Source organism: Fibroporia radiculosa (assembly GCF_000313525.1).
Source record: "Fibroporia radiculosa TFFH 294 genomic supercontigs, scaffold64544, whole genome shotgun sequence".
NCBI lineage: Eukaryota > Fungi > Basidiomycota > Agaricomycetes > Polyporales > Fibroporiaceae > Fibroporia > Fibroporia radiculosa.
Window position 1 is genome coordinate 58,279 of NW_012133517.1, and position 16,787 is coordinate 75,065.

The 16,787-nt window shown below is 51.8% G+C and overlaps 6 protein-coding genes across 6 annotated transcripts; 5 read left to right on the plus strand and 1 right to left on the minus strand.

Annotated features, from left to right (window-relative positions):
- Positions 1 to 2,646: 2,646 nt before the first annotated feature.
- Positions 2,647 to 4,299, plus strand: FIBRA_08259 (uncharacterized protein; the record flags this gene model as incomplete). Its single annotated transcript, XM_012329908.1, has 6 exons — positions 2,647 to 2,839; positions 2,894 to 2,967; positions 3,029 to 3,131; positions 3,209 to 3,429; positions 3,476 to 3,841; positions 3,943 to 4,299. 6 exons carry the CDS (start codon positions 2,647 to 2,649, stop codon positions 4,297 to 4,299), a joined length of 1,314 nt encoding a protein of 437 aa, XP_012185298.1.
- A 175-nt stretch (positions 4,300 to 4,474) lies between these two features.
- On the plus strand, positions 4,475 to 6,682 carry FIBRA_08260 (uncharacterized protein; the record flags this gene model as incomplete). The annotated part of the gene is made up of 8 exons (XM_012329909.1): positions 4,475 to 4,720; positions 5,227 to 5,365; positions 5,418 to 5,507; positions 5,563 to 5,867; positions 6,042 to 6,081; positions 6,143 to 6,199; positions 6,253 to 6,357; positions 6,420 to 6,682. The coding sequence occupies 8 exons, from the start codon at positions 4,475 to 4,477 to the stop codon at positions 6,680 to 6,682; spliced, it is 1,245 nt and encodes a 414-aa protein (XP_012185299.1).
- Positions 6,683 to 7,517: 835 nt separating this feature from the next.
- FIBRA_08261 (uncharacterized protein) lies at positions 7,518 to 8,645 on the minus strand (the record flags this gene model as incomplete). Its single annotated transcript, XM_012329910.1, has 3 exons — positions 7,518 to 7,814; positions 7,872 to 8,186; positions 8,238 to 8,645. The coding sequence occupies 3 exons, from the start codon at positions 8,643 to 8,645 to the stop codon at positions 7,518 to 7,520; spliced, it is 1,020 nt and encodes a 339-aa protein (XP_012185300.1).
- A 1,491-nt stretch (positions 8,646 to 10,136) lies between these two features.
- On the plus strand, positions 10,137 to 12,290 carry FIBRA_08262 (uncharacterized protein; the record flags this gene model as incomplete). The annotated part of the gene is made up of 9 exons (XM_012329911.1): positions 10,137 to 10,424; positions 10,484 to 10,556; positions 10,615 to 10,663; positions 10,722 to 10,799; positions 10,869 to 11,077; positions 11,127 to 11,165; positions 11,225 to 11,324; positions 11,383 to 11,981; positions 12,037 to 12,290. The coding sequence occupies 9 exons, from the start codon at positions 10,137 to 10,139 to the stop codon at positions 12,288 to 12,290; spliced, it is 1,689 nt and encodes a 562-aa protein (XP_012185301.1).
- Positions 12,291 to 13,342: 1,052 nt separating this feature from the next.
- On the plus strand, positions 13,343 to 15,122 carry FIBRA_08263 (uncharacterized protein; the record flags this gene model as incomplete). Its single annotated transcript, XM_012329912.1, has 3 exons — positions 13,343 to 13,429; positions 13,483 to 14,980; positions 15,031 to 15,122. The coding sequence occupies 3 exons, from the start codon at positions 13,343 to 13,345 to the stop codon at positions 15,120 to 15,122; spliced, it is 1,677 nt and encodes a 558-aa protein (XP_012185302.1).
- A 929-nt stretch (positions 15,123 to 16,051) lies between these two features.
- Positions 16,052 to 16,682, plus strand: FIBRA_08264 (uncharacterized protein; the record flags this gene model as incomplete). The annotated part of the gene is made up of 2 exons (XM_012329913.1): positions 16,052 to 16,242; positions 16,289 to 16,682. 2 exons carry the CDS (start codon positions 16,052 to 16,054, stop codon positions 16,680 to 16,682), a joined length of 585 nt encoding a protein of 194 aa, XP_012185303.1.
- Positions 16,683 to 16,787: the final 105 nt, after the last annotated feature.

A 16,787-nucleotide genomic window follows, 5' to 3' on the forward strand; every position in this document is an offset into this window, starting at 1 on the left:
ACAGCACGTCTCTGTCCTCCATCCCAACGCTGACCCGCACAAGGCCCTCCTCCACGCCATAGCCCGCCGCCCACTCGAGCTCTCCGTAATGCGCGAGAATCGTGTATGGGCTTGCGAGGGTGAAGTTCGTGCCAAGGCTCGGCCCCTTGTAACACAAGAGGTTGTCGTAGAACGCGTGTGAGGCCGAGGAGGAGGTGAAGGTTACCGAGAAGAGCCCGCCGTATCCGCCTGTCGCAACCCCGCTCTCGCGCACTCGACAGTGCTCAAAATTTGCAGCTGTCTCCCATTTCGGATAGAAGACCTGCTTGACGACTGCATGGGCAGGTGGGTGCTCGGCGACGAGAGAACGTGAGCGCAGGAGGGAACAGACAGCGAGTGTATTGTCGTCGATGGCTTGGATGCGCCGCTTGAAATCGCGTGAGTTGCGCTCCATGACGATAGCGTCCTCGTCACAGTAAGAGTCTTGGTACGACTGGTCCATATACGCTTTCAGCGCAGCGTAATGTCTCCCCTTCGGGTTCAGGACAAGACTATATGCAGGATGAGCAGCTTCATCACATGCGAGAAGATACACGACACACCTGCCGCCCATTACATTCGCATCACCACTGAAGACTTTTGTGAGACTGCTCACGACAATGTCAGCGTATGGCAGAAGCTCGACATTCACAAAATTTCCTAGAGTCTCATCTATGACTATTAAAAAGTCATATTTATCAGCTAGTTGGCGAAGACGGGGAAGGTCGGCGGAACGGAGCAGGGGATTGGAAGGAAACTCAGTGAACAGTGCAAGTGCGGGAGGATTAGTCGATGTAGCAGCCTCCTTCGCTAGAATCCCCTCTAGTTCATCTATGCTCTCGTCTAAACCATGACCGAGGAAGAAACAACCGGGCCCCCATTTTTGAAGGACTTTCAGCGTGTCTGTGTACGGAAACCTAGGGTCGTGATCAGTCGCGGAGGGATGTTAGAAAGTAGGGAGGCTTACCCAAAGCAAATGCTCTTAGCAGCGGGTCGCACGGCTAGAGCCAACTGGTGAGCGCTCCAGATGGCGGCCATGCCTGTCGCGAACAGAAAGACGTCGTCTTCGGTGACGTTCTCGACACCTCTCGTACTTGGGCCAAGTTCAGCATCTTGTCCTCCTGCAGCCGACCAATCGCTGGGGCTATCCCGGACCAGCACACCTGCAATGCGCCTACGAAGTGCTCGCTTCGCCGCGGCTGCTGATTGCAAAGGCAGGTTACGACCGTAACGCTCTTCTACGTATACACTCTGATCAGTGCTCAGGGATTCTCTGATGTATTTCGCAGGCAAACTCTGTTCCGTGCTAGTTGGAGATGAGTGTGGTGACTGGCCAAAGCTCTTCGTGGAATAGTGTCTGTTATGAATTCGGACTGGAGAGCGAGCGAAATTGAGCGGAGGATATCCTGGAGCATCGTTAGGCAGAAGAGCTAGGCAGCGCTCTGCGTATCTACTCGATACACACAGCCCAGTGTGTTGCCAGAACTGTTTCGCGAGGGGGAATGAATCGCCAGGGAACAACACGATATGGAGTTCCATACATGATGTCGTCGTCTCAGGCGCGTCTTCTGGGCAGATGAGGAATCGTACGAGACGAACAGAGATTGGAGAACCCGATTTTGAAGACATATCGACCATGAATGCGCGGCACGCCTCGGCAATCCTTTGGGTAGGACATAGAATACACTGCTCCCCATTGACGGCAAATTTCTGCTCGCAAATTTGTGCCAACTAGAAGGACCTTCAGCATTTCTCATTCCTAGAGCGAGAACGATCCAAATACTCGCCTTTCGAATACTGAGGTGAATAAAGAATCGTGGATAACCGGTGACCATCACGTCTATCACTCGCTTCTCCCCCTTCTCATAATCGACGTTATCCTCCCAAGTCGGAAGAGACACTGAGATGGCATGGGGAGTGAACGGAGGAACGGATGCGCCTAGTGTGTCTTGGTGTTCGACCAGCGTCGTTGTCGTTGTACTCATCGCGATGAAGAGGCTAGACGGTCCAACTTTCCAGAGATGACTTATATCGTGTCCGCGGGGTTAAGAAGTTCCAAACGTCAATATCTAACTGGAGTTTAATGAGGTAGAATCAGGGCTTCACGTAAATGCTGCCGACCGTGATCAGTACTCTGCACTCATGACTCGCACACGAAAAGGCTCACCGAGTCGTGTGATCTTGAAGGCCGAGAGCATGCGAAATAACTTATAGAATGGGTCTATAGGACTCACGCAGATTTGGACATCGGGTTTTAATCGTTGAGCAGACAAACGAAAGTCAACAGCGCATGTGCAATGTCTATGTAGCAAGTAGATAAAGTGGTCGATGAGTGGTGAGTCAAATTCGGCGCTTACAGTATCGGGCGGCTGTATAGTGAGCGCTTCAGCGCGTCGCTCTGCCAGTGGGTTGAACTTGGGTTGAACGACTTCAAGTTGACTCAAGCACAACTTGGGAATTATCTTGCTAGACCACCTTGCTGACTCGGAGAACCGCTTTAGTTTGATCTATTTTTTCGAACTCCCATTGGTTATTGGAACCAAGACTCAAACTTCCGCGTTCAGGGCTGTTCAAGCCACCCTCGGGAAACATCTCAAACTACTCAGTGAGGCTCTGAGGCGGACATCCATGACTTACGCGCCGACAAATCCACTTGATGTTCCACCATACCAACTCCAATCGCTGATTTCGAACGTCTTGGACGGTAGCGGACGTGAGTCCTCTACATATCATAATGATGTAAGGGTTAAAACTAATCCCGTCCTCGAGCGGTTAGGACTCCCCGGTCTACCTGTGCAAATACGCTGTGCTCAAGCCCTAGGTATTTGGCGTCGCTTGATTGTTACTATTTAGCCAGCGTTGAGATGTGTCCCAGGATCGGAGATATACGTGGGGTGTTCTAATGGAGAGCTAATGCGCTTCGCACTGCAAGCGAATAACCCAACAACGGTGAGTTCCAGGTTTGCATAGATGCTCTTAGCACATTCTCATAACTTACAGTATTGACTAGCCAGAGTCATATACCCTCCTTTCACGACAAAGTGTCACGAATGATCGACCTATACAGGAGATTGTACTTCTTCCGAGTCTTTCTCGAGCTCTGGTACTCGGTGGTACGTACCGCATTTTTGGGCTGCGCGCCCAAAGTGCTCGTTCGCAGCAGCTCATCATTCTGATACCTTGGCTTAAGACCACCAGGTTTTCATCTACACATTGCCATCTTTGGATATGATTCCATCCACTGTGATTAAGCCAATACGGAATGTGGTGACCATTGCTGTAGATGAGCAGCATCTGCGTCGACCGGCCCTCAACGACCCCTCACAGCCCGTAGAACCTGTGGAATTCTGCGTGATTAAACGCAATGCGATCGCGTTGTATAGCCTTCGCGAAAAACTTTTCTTCCAGAAGGTCAGTCGGGGCGTTTATCGCGGATATTTTACGTGTTCGCCTTGAGAGCGATGACGACGCTTCTGAATTGGCCGGACGCTTCGAGATATCCGATGCTGATCACACGTACTTCATCTTGCAGGAAATTCCACTCCCGACCGGGGGAAGCCTTGCGAGGCGCACGGGTCGTTATCTATGTGTGGCCGACAAAGACAACTACAATACGATTAACTTGGAGGCCGCGTCCTTCATCCCACTGATGCCAGTCTCTCAAGCACCGGATGGCCCCGCAGTGAAGCCTTCTATCACGGTCATCAGTGAATATGAGTTCCTTATCTTGTCGTGGACTGGCGCCAGCACGTTGGGCGTTTTCATCACAGGCGAAGGTGAGCCTGTGCGCGGCACGCTTGAGTGGTCCAGCCACCCTCAGTCCGTGTGTAAGTGGTTGTGCATTATCTGTGAGCCATACACGGCGCCCCGGACATATCATGCGACCCAGTCACGTAAGGATGAGGTGTCCGTGGTGCCGTGCAGCAGCCTGTCCTCCTGGGTAATTTGCAAACTCACATGGACGACGTCGGCGGCGTCGCTGTTACAGGTCTGGACTACCCGTATATCACCGCGCTGCTCCCGAACGGAACGGTAGACATCCACAATATCGAGACGCAGGCGATCATGCAAGTGCTCTCTGCGCCGGCCAATTCTCCGATGGTGGGCGTGTCTACAGTTGAGGACCGGAAGGGGTTGGTGGCGTGTGCGAGTGGATTCCTTATGCCGTCAAGCCAACGCTCAGACAAGCTGCGCCGGACGGCTGTACGTCTGGTTAGGCGAGGAGGCGAGCGGGCGGGAGGGGACACGGGGGAGGGCGATGTGGCTGTGGCTGTAATCTAATCTTATCTGGTTCTATGACCCACTTTACGTACGATTGGTCTTCGTTTGACATACTGCAAGGATCCATGGCGCCCCATGCCTGCCTCGCCTTGGCATGTAACCTCCGAGTGCCCCCCCGCGGGCCCCTTCGTCCTTGTCTTGAACAGCCTCCCCTCTGTCTGCTCATCTTCCGAACATGTCGCTCAGGAAACGGCTTTCCATCTCCAGCACCCGGAGCGAGTCTCCTCTCGTCTTTGCTGTCGCCTCGAACGCGGACTCTGAGGAGTGGCTCAAAGCATGGCAGTGCGTGTTCGCCAGAGGTAACTCGGATCTCAATTTCTTCATTCGTGAACGATCAGGAAGGCTTATCCTTGCTGCAGATTTAATCGACTCGCCTGTCGTTGCCGTCGACGCGGAGACTACGGTCGAAGATGCTTGTGATGTGAGTTCCTCTCGCCTAACGGACGTGTGCTCCGAAAGAAGTGGCTATATGCGCATGGAAGAGGGGAATATCCACAAGTCCGTCGCACTTCAAGGGTGCCGACTATGATTGCGCATGGGTCGCGTACAGCATCCGCCATCCTTAGCCGCGCTCCATTTTCATGAAGCCCATCGTCATTTCGTTGACGTGTGCTGACTTCCAATAGCTTTTGCTTTCAAAGGATCTAGTATGTTTGGCTGTGAACCACCGACCCAACAGCTCTCCCAGCCCCATACCTTATCATGGGCTTTTCGATGTGAGTTTGAATTTCTCCCGATTTTAATATGCTTTCATGTCAAGTGTGGTCGCACACGAATATCTTGTATCATGCCGAACGCCTTTCCATCGGCAACTTCAACGCATAGCTGATCAATAGCTTTGCGGTCATATCTGTTGTTTTAAGCTGCTTCAACGTTTCGAAACCTCTTGCTTCGAGACGCACTCACTTTGCCCTTGCATTTTGACAGTATGCAGATGTTAATGCGTTCCTCACTTTTGCGGCCACCAGACACAAGCTCGCATCAGACGAGCTTCGAGGGAAGCCACGCGTACAGGAGATTTTGGCCGCGGCTAAAACGGGCCGCGTTCCTGTTGCGCTCGTCAGCAGTGCGTCCATTCATGCTTGAAGGCTTCCTGTCGTCAACTTAATATTATCCAGATTTGTCAGAGAAGAATCCACTCGAGATCTTACCATACAACGCAACGGTTGTTCAATTACTCGGTGTCGTCGCACGAGGCGCACATCGAGGTAAATCTTTTTGTTATTCACTGAATGGACTTCGATTGACGACGTCCGCGTGCAGTACTCATTCAATCCGAATCTCCTTCTGCCGAGTTCCTCGGCATGGTCTCAGACAGACGGCTGCTCTCCTGGTTCACCTCGTATTCGCAGCAGAACCCTGCATTCCTCCGTTACCTCGCGAATCCTCTCTGCTCCCTGGCGCTGCCCTCGATGTATCTCTATCTCTCCGTTGTTGCTGCGAGGGCGACGAATTGCGTGCTAGATGCAATGAAGCTAATGAGCGACGAGGGCGTGAGCACTATTGCCGTCGTGGAAGAGGAGAACGGCAATTTGCTCAGTGCCGTGAGTGTAACCGATATCGGAAAGGTAAGAAGTCTGCATCGTGCTTGCGTGCTTGTTTAGCGTACATATGGGCATCTAGATGGTCGTCCCTGCACAAAGCAATCAAATTTTATCCATGCCATTGCACCAATTTGTGGCACTTATCAAGGCACGTTCTCGATTGCAACTACAACCATTTCTGGTTAACCCGGCATCTAGGAGCCGGACGGTTCGACAGATGGTATTGACAAATATCCAGGTACATACTTGGGTCAGGTGGCCGTTTTAATGCATCGCGGAACTGATATCGTGTTACGTAGTGTATAGTGTCTCTCCGAGCAGCACCCTATTCTATACTATGAAGAAGCTGTTAGCTAGTGAGTACTTGCGCGTATGCTCCGTTAGATACAGCATGCTAATGTGCGCGAAGCCGAATCCCATCGCCTCTTCGTCACGGATGATTCACCCACCTCATCGCCCACTTTCCCGCCCACCAGCACAGGCAATCTTTCGGGCATAGTATCCACCGTAGACGGTGAGCTACTGTGTGAGCTCTCGACACCGACTCGCACTGACATTTCCGTGGTGCTACTTCAGTACTATCGCTTTTCGCGCGCGTCGCCAACCTGCCCGATGTCGACCCAACACGCATGCAACGGCACCGGCGCGCATCGTCCGCATCCGGCTCCTCTTCCTCCCACTCGTCCGACCAGAGCAGCTTCGGGATGCGCTCGCGCTCGAGCAGTCGCACGAGCCCCGGCCGGCTCTCCGTCTCCGCGGGCGAGGGCGGCCCCCGCAGCCTACGCAACTCGGTATCGAGCCTCGAATCGTTCCAGTGGGCGGACCGCGTGCCCAAATGACAGACGGATGGTTTATCCTCTTTCCCCTCTTCGCCCGCAAGCTCCAGAGCTAGTCCTCGCGGTTCTTTTCCTGGCTATATGCTATGCGAACCTCCCCTCTCCATGCCCTCATGTTCTCGCCGCATTGTATTTCATATAGGTATTCGAGCCCCCGATATTCAGGCTTCAGCGTGCGCTCTCGACCCCACAGTCCGTGTGCGTAAAATGCGGCGTCCGCCGAGTTCCAACACACCGGCGAGCACATGAATAGACTGTTTCTCAGACAAGTTACGTCAGGTAAGCTTTCAAAACGTGAGGGTTCCTCTCACGACGTGGGCCCGGACTATGGGGTTCAGGGGAATCAGACTACTAGACTAGCCTGTCTATGGACAAATGTACCAGCTGCGCTGCATGATCCGATACTCTGTGACATTCATTGTGTGCATCTCAGCTAGAACTGATGCAAACTGAATTGTACGGCTGCAGAAACTCTTGTTTAGATGCACCTTATGCCCGCCGCCTGATGCTCCATAGCCTTGAGGCTGGGACATTATGGCAGTCAAACTGTTCGGATACTATATGTGATATTATTATTTTACTGGCCGTGAGTGTATGATACAAAATTCGACGAGCGGATTGATACATCGTCTATAGGAACATCTAGAACAAACAACATCGTAACAGACCAGGGGTGGCAGCCCGAAGGCACGGAGACTGATTCATGTACAGGGGTTAAGAACATTCTGCGAAGACAGATATTTCACGCTAAAAAGGATCGGAATTGAACAATGGGAACATGATCTAAGTTTGCGGCCTCCATCCAATACGAACTGACTTCGCTCATTTCAATCGTCTTCTATGCGCTACCGTTGCCATTCGCTTGGCCATTGGCATTTGCTGCCCCCGCCACGGAGCCTTCTTTCTCCATAACCCGCGACTTGAGCGCACCGAGGATCTCAGATACGCGCGTGGTTGCTGCCTCGAGCAGAGGGTGCACGCGCTCCTGGACGGTATCGCGGACCTTGTGGATCTTCTCCTGAACAGGCTCTGGCGAAGTGAGGATAGAGGAGAGCTCAGAGATCGCGGACGAAAGGTGAGTGGAGATGTCATGGAGGGATGCCTGCACAGAGGCCGGAAGAGTCGCCGTCGTGGCCTAAAAACAATCTCAAGTGAGCATATATGCTAGTTAGGCGAACTAATATAACGCTACCTGGATCTTCTGAAGCTCGGCGAGCATGGTATCGCTCAGCGCCTGTACCTTCACGTGTGCGGTGTCGTAGCTGGACGACGCAAAGTTGGTGATGTCGTGGGCGGTCTCCGCCGCGCGCTTGACCAGTGCATTCTGCGTTTTCAGCTGATTGACCTGCTCAGTAGAGTATGTCCGGAGCTGGTCCGAGAGGTCCTTCGAAAGCAGAAAGGCGCGTTGATACTGGTACTGTGCGTCTGGCGATGACGGTGATGAGTCGCCATTGGGGTGCAACTTGTTGACTGCAACCTCAAAGTAGTTGACGATAGGTGTAAACCTCTGTCATAAGAATGAGGTCCCATACGGCCTGTGAGGGGTGAGCGGACGTACCTGATCTATCCCTTGAGCAACATTGAATGCAGGGCTTTTTACTCTCTCATCGAGAGCCTTGGTTGCAACATCCCTGGCATGGTCGCTGTGGCCCCTAAGATCTTTGACGATATCCTCGGTGGGCGTCTTGAACGGATACGGATAGCGGGACTCGACCGCGTCGAAGCCGAGGTTGGCGTAGCTATCGGCGCGCTCGAGGATCGGGGCGAACTTCTTTTGGAGCGGTTCGGTGTATGAAAGTGCGGACTTGGAGAGGCCCTGTGCGGTAGTATAGGGCTGCCGAGTGTAGGAGTTGTTCGTAAGAGTTTCATGTATGGTGTTGAGGGAGGACGCAACGAGGGGGATGGAGGCGACGCGGGTGATGATGGTGAGCTCAGGGGAGCTGGCGGTTTGGGTTTCGGTAGCCATTGTGTGCAATGGGAGAAAGGAAAAAGGAAGATAAGAAAAGGGATGCGCGCGCGAGCTCAAATACTTGAACGCGACCGAGCATTCACATGTGATTTCCGCCTCGTCGACGTCCTTGGCAGAGAGCACGTGCCGTCTGGCTCGGGCCCGTCCGACGCTTGCTCGGCCTCTTGCTTTCTCGTCCACCGTCCAGAACTCATTTGTGCTCTCGATCAAGTCCCTCGCATTCGCAGCGTCTTTGGTATTGTCCTCCGTACACGTATGCTTCAATATTTCTGAATTGACTGGATTTTATATTTTGCCTAGACGATAGGCTCGGTATCATGCTAGGCCGCACGGCGACGACGCTCCGACATCCAGGCCCCTCGCCGTATCGTTGTGGTTAGTCTAACTCCTAAGTGGCCCCATGCTGTGGATCTGTTGGCGACTGTCAATGGCCTGACCTTATCTATGGTCCATTTTCTGCCTATACGAATATGGGGCGAGTCTGCGCATGACTCTGAGGTGCCTTTACGTGCGCGAAACGTCGATTTTACCTTCTTTGGCTGCAGACCTACGAATTCCTGGCCTGCGGTTACTCTTGCCTTTTTTTTTTGCCAAATACTCCTGTGTCCCCGGTTGGTTGGCCGTCATAATTTTACGGGTGTGCTGTATCTCCCCAACAACCACAGTTCAATCCCAGCGTTTTGATTTGACCTATTCTCTAACGAAGCGGCCTGGGACTTCTCCGACAAAATATAGCCTCCCAATAAAGTCCGGGTATTGGTTTGAAAAGCACCTTATTCCGAATTGTGTATCTGGTCGAACTTGGAGCTGCGGCCTCCTTTTTCTTCGTTGGTGATAATCAGCAATGATGGGCTAGACACTCCGGAATGCTCATTTCTTCGAAGGTGGGGTCGGGCTGTGGCGTATCGCACACCCCTGTACATTCTATACCGTTTCTGATCGTGTCCTCCCGCTTGACGGGACGCTTCAGACAATCCTGTCTATTTACCTGGCCTTTGTGCCGCTCGGCCAGTGGTTCTTTCTTTCAGAGGCTCGGTTCGTCAAAACCTATCCCAGTTGTTGACGCAAAGTAGGTCTTTTTCGCTCAGTGCCAGTGTCAGGTCATAACAGCCTGCTTATTCCAGGAGAATGCGACTGTCGGCTTGCGAAACCAGCTTTACGAACCGGTATCAGTCTCGCTACTGCGTACTTCAGTTCGCTCACAACAGACCCGTGAGAGACAGTCTAGGAAGCAGCGGCGATGCCCTGCAATCACAAGGCCATTGGCGTGTTACGCTCGAAGCGCCGTTCTTTTCACCTGGACATTGCTTGTCCATAAGAGTCATGAACTTACTGAGAGCTATTACTATTTATGGACTAGTTCCGCGACGGAAGAGCGTGTCCCCTCTCACATTCCGTCCCTCTGTTGCTATATCTCTCCCAACTGTACGCTCGCAAAGTGTGTTTAATCGACGCCTCGCCGGAAACCTGCCAACAACACCAGTCGATATGTCGCGCGTTCACCTGCACGAGGAGCTGGCGCTGTCGGGTGATCGTGTCGAGGTGCAGACGCGCCACGGCCCGATCAAAGGCGGGCTCGCTGCCAATGGTGCAGCCGTCTTTTTAGGTGCGTGCATCGTGTCCAATGCTACACTCAAACCCAGAGCGCTGAGTGCCTCCGATGTTCTCCGATGGCGCGGATCTTCATTCATAGAGGTCCCATACGCACTCCCCCCAGTGAGATTTCAAGATCCCGAGCCACTGCCGCCAGATTACCGCTATGAGTCGAAGGACTACGTCTATGAGAGCAGATGTGAGCCGTCGCTTGTTGATCTCGCTACGATAGCTGCGTGTAGTCGGTGGTGTATCTTACTGTGACTTTCAACGAGGTAGATTGTGCGCAGCCGAAGAACGACGGGCAGGCCGCAGGTGCGCTCCCATATCTAACCAAGTTAATATGATGTCGGGCTGACCGTTCGCGAAACAGGTTCTCCGTTCGAAGATAAGGTCGGACTTGGGAGAGTGTCCGAAAATCCGTGAGTGGATCCTGCGCTACAGGTAGGCCATCTACTGATACCAGGATCTTCTGCTTAGGTTGTTTGTGAACATCGTGTCGCCGTCCCGCGTCTCGTCTGATTCCAAGTTCCCCGTGAAAGTTTACATCCATGGCGGGTGGGTCTAAGATTGACTTATGATAAGTGCAGGCTGATATACCGGTGTCACAATTTCGTCCTCCCACAGATTCCTGCAATATGGCTCCCCCCATGGATTATCGGGGCAGGCGCAGTACGTTGCCGCGGGACGATCGGAAGTATGGGTAAACATTGGGTACCGTCTCTCTGTGCTTGGATTCTTGGCGTGCGATCAGCCACCTGTAAGCGGGAACTTTGGATTCAAAGATCAATGGCTTGCTTTATTGTGGATCAGGGACAACATTGAAGCGTTTGGAGGTACTTTTTTAGTATAATATGTCTTCGCCTGCTAATACTGAACTTGTAGGCGATCCTAAGAATATTCAAGTCTCTGGTCTGTCTGCTGGTAGGGATTTTTCATGTCATGTGTTTTTATGGGCTGTTCACGAACTTGCTTGATCCTAGGGGCACACTCTGTACACCAGCTACTGCACCACGTATCACGCATGCCTGAGGGTGTGGACTCGCCTTTTCAAAGTGCCGTCCTTCAGTCGAACGCCATAATGTGAGTAAACACAACAATTGTTGCCGAAACCAGCGAAGGTTGAGTCAATTTTGAATAGGCTCAACCCCAAAACACCTACAGAGCTGCGTTCACAATTCCGCGCTCTCTGTGAAGCACTCAGACTTGATCCCGACGCCTCAGACGTTCTTGCCACGCTACGTGATCCGTCAAAGGTTACCACCTCCGCGTTGTTGCATGTTATTGAGACAGAGGAAGTGGGGGTTTTAAACAGCACCTTCCGCGGATGTTTGGACGGCTCTTGGCTAGCAACATCACCCGACCCAATGACATGGCAGCGCACAGGCGGGTTTGCTCGCGCTCTCCGTGCCAAGGGTGTGCGCAGCATCGTCGTTGGAGAGCTCACCGAGGAGTGGTACCTGTACGCCATCGCCCACCCCGTAAAGGACTTGACGGACGCGATCGGGAACATGGGCCGGTACTACCCCATGGAGGTTGTAGAGAAACTGCTCGCGTTCTACGACAAGCCGAGCGAGGATGCATCCGCCAACGACGCAAAACGATTCATGGGGTTGGTACTGAGCGATGGGCAAGTCTATCTGCCCGTGCGGTTGCTCGCACGCGACTTGGCAGCAGCAGGTTTCCCGGTTCTGCGATACCAGATCCGCTGGACGCCTGAGCAGGTTAGGCCTCCGAGGGGTGGGTGTTATGTTTCGCCTCGTGCCTAGGGTATCCGTTGACGGTTGTATCACAGGTTACGTGACTCATGGGACGGATCGTTCATTGTGGACCCTGCGCTTGCCAAGCCTAGATGAGTCTCAAGCCGATGTAGCGCGTGCGTGGTTGGATTCCATCGTAGAAGAGACAAAGGTTGTCGAGACACAAGGAAACACGAGAGGATTGCACGAAGTGCTCGCACTCAACGAGGATAGAACGATTGGCTGGAGGGCGGACGACCGGTGGGATGAGCTCATACGGCTTCGTGTCGCTCTGCCCGGGGAAGTCTGAAGTTGCGGATACAACAGGTGTGTTACCCCGTCCGAATCAGTCAGTGTATTAACCCGTCCCCGTACTAGCCGTAGCACGCCTTGTAATATAACCACTGTCGTTGACCATACCTGTCTTCTATAGATCTGATATGATTTCCTGATCAAGAGAAGTCGAGGCCTCAGTGTACATACACAAACAACATACGCACTCTGCTTTCGGCGATCCGGTGCCGAAGCCTCTGGTTAATCACTGTGCATATTTGTGAGATCAGAAGACGGTCAGTTACTTCGCAAGACATCAAAAAAGGAGAAAAGACTTACTCATAGTTCGGTTCGAACATGTGCTGTGTCGTTGTTTGAATCGTTCACGTGGCGCGGTGGCTGCTCATGGCCATTGACTCACCTCATGAATATCGATCTGTTTGCAATAAGCTATGCAGGACAACCGATTGATCCAAGATTCGACTCGTAGAACTCAGATTTGGATCCGGCTGAAGGTCATATGTAGCGAAACATCGCCTGTCGAACGCAGCCAAAGAGTCCCCGACATGAACGATCAAGAGTGTTCCATCGCAAACATACTGATAACTACTTTGAACTCAGCAGGATCCAGACTCACCGATTTATTCCCAGCTAAGGGCGCTCAACGAGTCGTGGTTCCAGTTGAAAAGCGCGGGACCACGGGGGAACTTTAGCTGCCTCTCCAGGTATCGACCATCCGATCCAGAGCCACTAATTCTGGTTTCATTCATTCTCTGCGCGCGCAGGTAAGAAACTACGTGATTCGATCCGATGCGAACAAATTTGTGACGATAGGGCTTCTCGAATCTCGAAGTCTTACGCACCCGGAGGTACTAAACGCCAGAAGGCAACTGAAGTATGTCGATCCCCTTAATAGCTCGCTTGTCAATCACTAACTCTACGATCATTCACTGATTTTTTTTTCATTAGAATTTTATTAGTCGTCGAGTCTGAGTTGAGCCACCTACCTCTCACGCCTCACATTCCTCAATACGTGTTCTAGTTATCATATTGCCCGCAGCCTGAATATCAACACCGAATATTTGACGCATGGATACCATTCGCGATACAGAAAAACGTGACACTTTCAAGCGCGATGGGTCAATAAGACACGCGATGCGGCAGTCCGCCCAGTCTGTGTGTTGTAAAATTCAATCAAGGGTGGCAGATTTTGACTGATTGGCTCTTAGCCGGTAGAAAACGCACAAGACCTTGTGATACCACCAGCTCCTGTCGAAGGACTATCGCTCGACATACTTCATGTCATTTTCGCCCAGGCAGTCAGTTTGTTCGAGCCTGACGAACGGCAATGTTTCGCCATCCATGTGGCGTCTGTTTGCAGAGCGTGGCGAGATGCTGCAGTCGACACTTCTTCGTTATGGTCGACTATATACATCGATTCAGGCCATTTACCATCAATTGCGATGCTTCAGTTATTCCTCGAACGATCGCGCAACCAGAAACTGGATATCTCCATTGACTGGGCCCACGGCTTCATGAGGAATAAATGGAACGAGGAAAAACTCTCGGCATATATCGCGGCGGCAATGCATGCTTTGGTACCCCACATGAGCAGGTGGGAGACCATGGACATTAGTTGGAACATCACTGGTTCCGAGGGACCTGGGGACACGATTGAACCACTCTTTGTCGGTAACGCGGATGCGCTGACCTACCTTTCTGTATATTGCTTTGATCACCTGCCCCTTCGTGAAGAACGCCGTGACCTTCAATATTTTAAGAAGACATTTACTGCGCCGCACTTGACTACACTCGTCTTGCTGTCAATGCCTAGTGGCTTCGAATTGGGATGTCTAGCAGATTGCTTTCCCGCGCTCGAAGATCTGACGTGGAGCGAGGATGGGTTCGAAACTATCGAACACTGGGATACCGCACATACGTTCCTACAGACGTGTTTCGGACGCTTGCAGCGATTACGTCGCCTCAAGGTCGACGGCTTGTTCATCTCCGATCCTTTCCCAGAGCGCTATATATCCGAACCCGACCTTTTGACTTTGTTGCCGACACTAGAGCGCTTGGAAATTGAAAGAACCGACTATCACATCTTCGATGAAATCATGTCCGCTATTCGTGCTCCCAGACTTGTCCATATTTCCGTGTTCGGGGTATCTTTTACGCCATTGCCCGTGAGCAGCCCATTCCACGGGTTTTTGCAGCAGTCTAGTCGACTTCCTGCTCTTCATTCTATTCTTGTCGAAGCCACTTCGAAAGACAGGGATATTCCAGACCCGGATGAGTGTTGGGCGATGTTCGGCTCATTGCCGTGCGTTCGGTTTGTTACGATAAGCCTTCAAGAATTTGAAGACTTGCTTCAATCGTGGTGCGAAGAACAATCCGCGGAGGGATGGCGATTTCCAAGAGTCACATCCTTGGAGATTTTTTGTGATTCCGTCTCTCTCCCAGTTTCTGTGCTCCGTACACTCGTAACTAGTCGCCAAATCGCGCGAAAGAAAGATCCTGATGTGGGGTTGGAGGTAGTACGTTCCCTCAAGATCTACACCAAGAAGGTCATGGCAGCGGAAGAGAAAAGGTTTTTCACCGAAAATGTACAGGAATTCGTATGGACTTCGGGCCTCCCGCCGTGGTATCCCGTCAATATCCACCGGCAGCCTGGCTACGACCATGCTAATCGCCTCGCAGTTCAATGGGTGCGTCTATCTTCTTCTAGTATTTAATATTCACTGACGACAAAATATCGCGTATTCATAGACCAACAGTTGAAACGGTTATGGGCATCGATGTCACGGTTATAGTGTATGATGCATTGGACACTGGGCACGAGTTGGAGATTCTCATGCTCGGTACTTGAGTTCACCTCGCGGTCATCGCTGTCTTCCATAAATTGGCTTGGTACGGAATTTTGAATGTCGCATCTCTGAGCCCAAGTGATAGCATCTTCTGCGAGAATACAGAGGGGCAATTCATCTGCGGCAACACAACGGAAGGTAGCGCCTTCATATCCAGAAATGCCCGAAGTTGCCGTTGCGGTGGTGCAATGTACGATGGGAATCCTGTCCACTCGAGTCTACGACATGCAACATATGTTCTAGAAATTTTATATCGTGCAGACCTAGTCTTTACTATTTGGCTGTGCTGCCCGACATCTAGCTCTTCGAAAGATTGTCACGATTTTTCGTACTTGGGCGATGTATAGATGCACCTGCTCGTGAAGCTATGAGTGATTTAATCTCATATGCCTCGTGCAATATCAAATACTTGTCGGTCTTTTCTTATATGCTCAGCGTGAGACGAGTTGTGCAGCGACCTGAGACACCTGAACGGTCCTGATCATGATTTAGGAACTTGCGCCAGTAACCCCCTGAGCCTCTTGGGAGCTCTTAGGTCGCCCTTTAAGTGCATGCGGAGGGGCTGAAAGGATATGGATCGATGGCACGTACCAATGTGAGCTTAAGCCATTCTTGATGAGGAGGAGTATATATTAGCAAAGACAGTACAAACCAAACCGTACAAAAACTCATTCAGGTCGTTCAGCAAAATTGCCATTGGATTGCAATCACAGTTCTGCCCTTTTTGTATGAAGTATTTTAGTGCAATTATAATGCATTGCAATTCAGAAAAAATTCTTCCGACAAGTAGCTGCCCCGTATGGCCGCCGTAGACTCTGTGTCCATTTACACGACATTCTCAACATGAGGATTGTTTGTAACTCAACTCTTCTCTGAAGCTATACCTCTCCCTGTGCAATTGTGTGCCAGCACACCACGAACACAGATCCCCATGTCGAACCTTCCTCCTGCATTGCCTGGTGGTGTCCTCGTCCTCAGCTCCTCAGCAGTCATCGACGCGCCTATAGAGAAAGTGTGGGACCTCCTCCTCAACTTCCACACTTACTCCGAATGGTATTTCTCTGAGCCTGATGCACTGGTCATGACTAACACTCCTTCCATGAACAATAGGAATGCCTTCGTGTACGTCTCCTTTCATTCAATTGCACTCTCATTGACAATCTGGCAGACACAAGCATATCATCGTAGACCCGTCGACAAACGAGCCTCTTCCAGACCAGACACCCCGTGAAGGCCTACATCTGCTCATGGAGGTCCACATCCCGCCCAACGAAGACCGTAGCCATCCCCCGACTTCACGCCCTCGCGAACTCATCACCGCCCTCGACCATGAGAGCCACCGTATCGCATGGCGGAATCTGCTACCATCTTGGTTCCTTTCCGCGGAGAGATGGCAGGCACTGAGCGTCGTTGAGAATGGGAAAACCTTATACGAGACGAGGGAGATCATGCGTGGCCCAGCCGCGTATCTTGTTCGCTGGTTTTTGGGGGGTAGCTTGCAAAAGGGATTTCAAGCTGTCGCAGACGGGTTGAAAACGAGAGCTGAGCAGCTGCAACAGTAAGCGCGGCTGATACATTTGTTCCTCCTCAGATCTTCGCTCATTCAGGTTATTCTATTGGAATGAGACTTGTATATACCATTCTCCTGGCTGGAACACTTCCGAATT